The following is an 8478-nucleotide window of genomic DNA, read 5'->3' as shown; positions in this document are numbered from 1 at the left end:
GCATGGAGGGATGCAGCAGCTGAGGACTCTAGATTCATGGGAAGCAAGGGACTGAGGGCAGACAGCCAGGAGGGTAGCTTGCAGAATGTGCCCTTTGGTGGTTTAAATTATTATATATGCCTGAGTGTTTAAAAAAAAAAAAGCTAAAATTTATAGAGAGAAATACTGTTAACTGATGGTACATGGAGGGGATTATAATCATTGGAATGAAACTAGTTATATGATTTGTTGAATGTAAAACTGATGATCTGCCCTGTAAACTTGCACTCAGTTCACAATAAAAACATTTTTTTTTAAATGACAGAATTGTATATAGTTTTAAACCTGGTCTTTCTTATTCAATGATGAATAATGAAACTCTTTATATAACAGTAAATATGTAGGTGTGTGTTTGTATGTATATTTACGCCTGGATAATACTACTTTTCATGCATTTATCTTACTTTCACTAGTTCCACATTGTTGAATATTTGGCACTGCTTGTTTTTTCTTTTTTACCATTGTAAAGAATTATGAATAAATATTATTTTACACTTGTACAGTTAAACTTCTAAGAATAAATTCCTAGCACATCACTTGTTGGGAAAACTCATATTTTCAATTTTTAAACTTTGCTATATAATCCCAAATTGCCCTACAGAAAGGATGTACCAGTTTGTACTCTAGCAAACATTCTGTGAGTTTTCCTGCTTTCCATACCCTGACCAACTATGGATATGCATTGTATTACAATTGAGATTGGGCATATACGAATGTGTGTTTTAATATATATTGGCACGTCTTGCTTTCCGAAGTTTTTAATTTACAGGTTTTTGAAAAATACACATAGTACCCTTTTTCATCTACCACATAAATTGTAAATATCTTCTCAATTTATCACTTGACCTTGTTCACAGTACATAGAAATTTTTTAAATTTATATGCTAACTTGTCATAAAACTTGTCCATTATGACTTTATGACATTTTTCAGGGTTTTTTTTGTTTTTGTTTTTCATGTGTGTCTTAAAATAAGAAAAAAGGAAAGCAAACACCTTTCCCTACTCCAAGATAAGAGTCGTGGTATAGTGCTGTAGGATAAGCGCTGGACTGCTAATTGCAAGGTCGGTGATTCACACCCACCAATGGAAACCCTACATGGGCTCACTATGAGTCAGAGTCTACTTGATGGGACTTAACAACAACAACACTCCAAGATAATGCATAATGTTTACCCATATTCTCTTCTAAAAATTTCATTGTCTTTTTAATGCATTTTATTCTGATTCTATAAGGTTTTTTTTGAAGTATCTGCAGTATGACAGGCACTTTTCAAGACAATGGGAATTCAAATATGCACATACATGGTCTTTAGAACATTTATGTACATGCCTCCAGGTTATAGATGTTTACAAATAATCTCATAACTAGATTACATGTTTCATTAGCTAAGACACCCTGACTTTCATCTTTAATACCAGTGGTATGCATCTGGCATGTATTCGAATACTTGTATCCATTTACTGAACATATAACTGTTTAACAAAAAATAACTAACAGTAGAGTTTATAGTTTATGTAATATACTTAGTATATCATGGTAAATGAAATTTGAGCCATATTGGTGAAGGATTACTGGTATTTAACTAATTTTAAAAAAACTGAAATCCCTGCGTGCATACTGAAAACCTGAAGCAAGAATTGCTTATATTTCAAAATGTTTTAATGAATTAAAAATAACTAAAGGACACTTAACTGACTATATGAACAGATGAATAAATTTAAAAGTTTCCCAATCAAATTGGTTAATGTATCTACATGATAAGGTATATTGGAAACAGAAACTCTTTAGATGACTGTAGTGATACTTGAAGAATGATACAATTATGGCTATAAAATGTGCAAACAGAATCCTTAGTTCACTGCAATTATTTAAGAGATAGAAAGTGAGTCAAAGAAAGCATTCTTAGTTGAATGCTTAATATTTGGTAAAATTATAAGTTAATATTATTTGTGTTAGTGTTCTGATCTAAATATATACCCAACCCCGCAAAACCATGCATATGTTCCCCAAAAGACATGTACAAGAGTGTTTACAGCAGCAGCATTTGTAAAAGCAAGAGACTAGAAACTACCCGATTACCCTTTAACTAACAGTTGTTGTTGTTAAGCACTGTTGAGTTGGTTCCGACCATAATGATCCTGTACAGGGTTTCCAAGGAGCAGCTGCTAGATTTGAACTCTGCTGATCTTGTGGTTTCTCAGTCTAGTGCTGATCCTACAGTATCACATCAAGTAAACAAAATTATAGCTTGATATAGTGGATGGAGTCCTAGTGTGGCACTACAGGTAAATACACTGGACTGCAAGGTCCATTTGAACTGCAAATCAGTGGTTCAAGCTCACCGGCCACTCCTCGGACACTCCAGAGTCACTATGAGTTGGAATTGACTTGATAGCACTTAACAACAAATACAGGGGAATATTGTATAGTAATGAGAGCAAATGAACATACAGCAACGTAAGTGCAATTTGTAAACATAAATATATGCAAACATGGAGACTACACTAAGTTAATATACAAATTTAAAAAAACACAGAAACTGTCTTCTGTATAATACCATTAAGTAAAAAGAAAGGAAAACTCATCTTTCAGGTTAGAAAAACAAATCTATAAGATGAGAGATCAGGGTCCTGACTATCTTTGTGCTTTATAAGAATCACAAGGAGGCCTTCGGAGGTGCTAGACATGTTTTACATTAGTGGTGGTCACTTAAAAGTTTTATGCACTTTTTCTGTAAATATGCTATTCTCCAACTAAAACTTAAAAAAAAAAAAAGATTTTGTTGTGGAATAACTCATGTTTTCCTTAAACATATTTCATAGAAAGCATCTGCTGAGGCCTAAGAAAATGGTACAATATCATGAATGCTTTCACTAAAAGACTTATGCAAATAAAATGCAGGTGTTTAGTAAAAAATTAAGCTTATATACTACTACAATTTATAAGAATGAAGAGGTTAATGGGACTGAAAAATGTGTTTTCCTTTTTCACCTAAGAACTTAATTTGATTTTTTTATAAATGAGTTGTTTCAAAATTTATCTATATGTAGTATTATGCCAATTTTAATGATTCTGTAGTTTTACCATCAAATATAATGATGACAAAAGAGCCAGTAGAAAAATAGAAATCATCATGCAACAACTGATTAACAAGGAGAGGAGAAAAAAAAAAAAGTTGTTATTCGGTTTCTCTTTTGGTCTCTTGATTGTTTTTGTTTATTTCCTTGCCTACAGTCACACTGTTTTTGGAGTTCTGGAAACAGCGCCAAGTCAAACTGGAATATGAGTGGGACATGGTAGACTTTGAAGAGGAACAGCAGCAGCTTCAGCTGAGACCTGAATTTGAAGCTATGTGTAAACAAAGGAAACTGAATGAAGTGACTAAGGTATAGTAGGAAACTGAAATGGAAAGAGTATTCAATGTATGCAGTGCTATGATTTGCCTCTAAATAATGATGAGTGGTTTAATCTACCTTAATACATAAGTCATATGAACTCTAATTGTTTCTGGAAAAAAAATACACACACACACTAAAAATCATTGCTGTAAAGTCAATTCCTATTCATGGAGACCTTAAAGTGCAGAGTGGAACTGCCCCATAGGGTTTGTAAATCTTTATGAAAGTTGGTAAATCTTTATGAAAACAAGGTGCTACGTCTTCCTCGTGTGGAATAGATGGTGGGTTCAAACCACTGACCTTTTGGTTAGCAACCATTTGCTTAACCACTGTGCAACCAGGGCTATACCTAATGTCCCTGTGTATATATCTATGAGAATTTCTAAACATACAAAAGTTAATAGAACAGCTTAATGGACCCCATATACTGATTACCCAGATTTTAGAATTATTAATTTATAAAGTCTTGTTTTGAGAGGTAGTTTTTGCCTTACAGTCCTTCTGCAGTAGTTAAGAATAAGCAGAACTCTCACATTTGAATCTGCACTAGGACTACATATACACATGTGTACAGACTTACATATGTGTACATACAAATACATTTACACATGCATGGGCACACACGTAAATGCATGCATAAAAACTCACATAGCCTGAGGTTTTACAGAGCTACTAGACAGCCTACTCTGTGGGTTGAGTTCAGTTTGCATTCACTTTACCTGGAAAATCCTTAAAATGTGAAATACTACATAGTCTATAGAAACACATGACTAAGATTTCTTTAAATAGGTGTTTTTCATTGTATGACAGTCTTCATTAGGGTAAGATCAGATTCCTCTTGTAGTTCACAATGTCAGCTAATTTAATTGTCATCTTCTATTAATAGAGTCCTGGTGTGATGCTGTAGGATAAGCACTGGACTGCTAACCACAAGGTTACCTGTTCAAACCCGCCAGCTGCTTCTTGGAAACCCTATACAAGGTCACTATGAGTCAGAACTGACTTAATGGCACTTAACAACAACATTTTGACTGAAAAGCCTAGAGAAGGAAGGGTTGGGCTTCCAGATTGTGTGGAAGAAGGGAATATATCCTGTAAAAATATAAAGAAAGCACCCTGTTTAATTTCATGCAGAGCAATTAATTAGAGTATAACTGTACCAGCATTGAAGTATGTTTACTTACATAGCAACCCTTAGGTTTTTACTTGCTTCTGTGTCTACCAAGCTATCAATACCACTCCAACTCAGCACACTCAGGAAATATTGTGTATCTTATAAAATGTGTATCTTATCCATAAGATCCAAAGGTTTCATCTGAAGAGACAAATGACTAGAATGTACCTTCCCATGAATTGTAGAATGGCCTTTTGGAAGGTTCTTGCTTTAGTGGATTTTTAGGATTTTAACTACTACTCAGAGTTCAGCACTGATAATGAATTTTTAACTTGCCTGTGTTTTCAAAATTACAGGAGATGGAACCCTATATGCCTCTATATAGCCGTGTTCCATGGTATGCACTCTCAGGAGCAACAGTGGTATTGTGGGTAAGCATTGCTTTAAAAAACTTTGATCATTTCTTTAACATATAACCTTCTTTTGTTAATTTCAAGATTTCCTCTCATCAGTGATTGGTCTTGATTTCCCCTGCTTTGGTTTTTCTTTTCTTAGTTATATAAACTAATTTACATGGATTTGACCTAATTGAAACTTGGGAAAAGACAGAAGGGGGAAGAGAGGTGCTTTATCTTAGTCTTGATTTCTCCCCACTCTTCATATAATTAGATCATAATGTGAAACTATAACACAATAACAAGCCTACATTGATTGCAGGCTCTAGTTAGTTGTTTTATTTAAAACAAAACCAAAAAAAACCCACTAGCTTATCTCCATTCCAAACATCTGCACAAAATGATTCAATCCATGCTTTTAAAGTTCATACTCTTACTCATCTAAACAGAAAAAAATGTTTCTTTTTATACTTGACGAGCTTAATAAACGTATCCCATTGTTAGGGAGTCAAGTTGTCTCCTTGTCTTTTACAAATAGATTCTTCCATTACCATAATCTATTTCCTAATCTCATCTTTCCAATTTTGTGCTGATTTATTATTGCTTCTTAATTTTAGGAAAAGATTCAGTGTTATGTAGTCATAGTTATCGGACTGAAGTATAAATTTTTAGCAGTTGTAAGCTACAGTTTAACATTATCAGTCATATTCCCATACTTGTTTATCTTTAATATTCCTTTGTAACGCTGTTGCTTTTTTAATTTATTAGACATATGTTTATTTAGATGATATTACAATCATTGAAGACAGGTGGTAGGATAAAAGAGTGCTATGATCAATTTAGAACACTCCTTGAAAACCATTGTATATATTGTGGTCCCAAAGTGATTACTCTGTTTAGATTTCTAGTTCCCAACTCAATCCAAGATGGTTTCTCAACTTTAAAATCAAATTTGCTCATCATTGATATAAAATCTCTCGATCTTTCTGCTCTTGCAAAATGGAAATTGTGTATAATTTATACCAAATCTATAAACATATCTAAGTCCTCAGTTGTATCAAATCACTGAAGGCATTTTGAGACTAAATGAAATAGAATATTTACATTTATTATTCTTGGAAAATAAGTAAGCTCATACTACTTTAGCTACAACCCAGTGCAGAAGGTGACAAATGTTTTCTGTAGTGAGCCAGATATATTTTCAGTTTGTGGGCCTCTTGTCATTTTTGGCACATTTTCCTTATTTTTATTTACAGCCTTTAAAAGTATTTTCTTAACTAACATACAATAACAGGCCATAGATAAGGATTTGACCTCTGGCCAGTTTCCAAATTCCTGACACCTATCCCACAACCAGGGGTCACTGAAGATAGATCTAAAGCATGAGAAATTGTTTGTTTGTTTGTTTGTTTCTATTATAGACTTAAACATTTGTTACCATATGCCTCATCTATAATTTTGTACATTACCAGTGAATAGCTCCTATCTTCTCTGATGACAGTACACTAGCATGATTTGCTTTGCTAAGTTTAATATAATGAGATGAAGAAAGTTGTATATACCATTTCAGATAGGTATGCATCACAGAGGGACAGGGATCAGAGTGAACATTTCTTTCTCTTCCCCAGATGGCTCTTGTCGTCGCCTGTATGATAGCTGTGATTGTGTACCGCCTGTCAGTCTATGCTACATTTTCTACCTTTATGGAATCTGAAGCAACCTTAAAGCCCGTCAGCAGTATACTTACTCCCCAACTGACTACATCACTCACAGGATCATGCTTGAACTTTATTGTCATCTTAATCTTGAATTTCTTTTATGAAAAGATATCTGCCTGGATCACAAAAATGGGTAAGCTGGTTGTTGTTGTTGTCATTCGTAGTTGTCTTTGAATTGGTTCCAGGTCATAGTGACTTTATACACAACAGAACAAAACACTGCCCGGTCCTGCACCATCCTCACAATAGTTGTTAGGTTTAAGCCCATTTTTTTGCTGCCACTGTATGAATCCATCTCGTTGAGGGTCTTCCTCTTTTCAGTGGGCCTTCTACTTTACCAAGCATGATGCCCTTCTCTAGAGACTGGTGCTTCCTGACAACAAAGATGAAGTCTCGCCATCTTGGCTTCTAAGAAGCATTTTGGCTATATTTCTTCCAAGACTTGTTTGTTTTTATTTCAGTATTTTTCACCAACTGGGTTGAAGTGTATCTTTCCCACAAAATATGTTCCAGTGTTAAACCCAAGTGCCTATTACTGTAACCTGATTTGGAAACAGAACCTTTGCAGATATGAATAAGTTAAGATGAGGCAATACTGGATTAAAGTGTTCTCTACATGCAAAGTCTTAAAAGTTGAAAGGAGAAAGAGATTTTGGATACAGAGGCATGCATATGTGGGGTTGGGGGAAGCCATATAATAACAGAGTTGGAAAATTTCAGTGATACATCCACAAGTCAAAGATAGATACTTTTGGATTAACCTTAAGGACATTATGCTGAGTGAAATTAGTCAGTCACAAAAGGACAAATATTGCATGAAACCATTATTGCAAAGGTAGATGTTGTTGTTCAGTGCCGTAGAGTCAGTTTTGAGTTGTAGTGACCTTGTATAAGGTTTCCAAGGAGTGGTGGATTTGAGTCACCAACCTTGTGATTAGCTATCCAGTGCTTACCCTATAGTGCTACACTAGGACTCCGCAGATTGATAGTAAGTCTTCTGAGACTAAATCTTTATACACTCATCTTTTTCCCATAGAGCAACTGCTGTGTTTGAATTGCTAGTCTTGAGGTTAGTAGTCCAGTGTTTATCCTACCAGAAACTGTGAAAGAGGAATAAAGCAGATTCTCTCCTAGAGCCTTCAGAGGAGCCTGACCCTGTCAACACTGATGACAGACTTACTAGTCTCATAACCATGAGAAGATAAATTTGTGCTTTTCTAAGCATCAGGTTTATGGTAATATGACTACACTGGCCAAATTCAGCAGTGTGACACTAAAAAGGAGTGCCTACTGCTGCTCTTGCCAAATTTGGATCATCTCTCTGGAAGTTTCTTGTCAAAGGTCACATTTTCAGCTAGTTTTGGTCTTTGGGTAGCTTCACGAATCCCAGTACTTCCAAATCCCATAACACTTATATTTAGCCCCCATTAGAATGGAAGCAAGAAGATAACATAAAATGGACTAGGACTCTGCAGAGTTTTTTTGGGTTTTTTTTTCCCCTTAATACTCTCTTGGAGCCCTGGTGTGGCGTTGCAGGTTAATGCGCTGGACTGCAAAGTCGGTTTGAACTGCAAGGTCGGCAGCTCAAACTCACTAGCCACTTTTTGGAAACCCTATACAGGGTTGCTATGGGTCAGAACCAACTCAAGGGCACTTTGACAACAACAACAATTGTATCTTGGTAGAATTAGTTAAATCCTAAACTTAAGTCCTCACTTTTCTCAGAACACAGATAATTGTTACTTTATGTGTATTAATACGTATGAAAATACTGTGGAAAATGTGTATTGTATGCCTTCCAACAAAACCACAC

At 35.0% G+C, this 8478-nt stretch overlaps 1 protein-coding gene across 1 annotated transcript in view; it reads left to right on the top strand.

Annotated features, from left to right (window-relative positions):
* Positions 1-8478, top strand: part of ANO5 (anoctamin 5) — a 134534-nt gene that overhangs the window by 98311 nt on the left and 27745 nt on the right. Inside the window, exons 13-15 of the mRNA XM_006872399.1 lie at positions 3275-3426; positions 4909-4983; positions 6576-6798. Coding sequence (XP_006872461.1) covers positions 3275-3426; positions 4909-4983; positions 6576-6798 — 450 coding nt within the window. The remainder of the gene's footprint in view (positions 1-3274; positions 3427-4908; positions 4984-6575; positions 6799-8478) is intronic.

Source organism: Chrysochloris asiatica, unplaced genomic scaffold, assembly GCF_000296735.1.
Source record: "Chrysochloris asiatica unplaced genomic scaffold, ChrAsi1.0 scaffold00196, whole genome shotgun sequence".
NCBI lineage: Eukaryota > Metazoa > Chordata > Mammalia > Afrosoricida > Chrysochloridae > Chrysochloris > Chrysochloris asiatica.
This window is presented reverse-complemented; position numbering and strand designations above follow the sequence as displayed.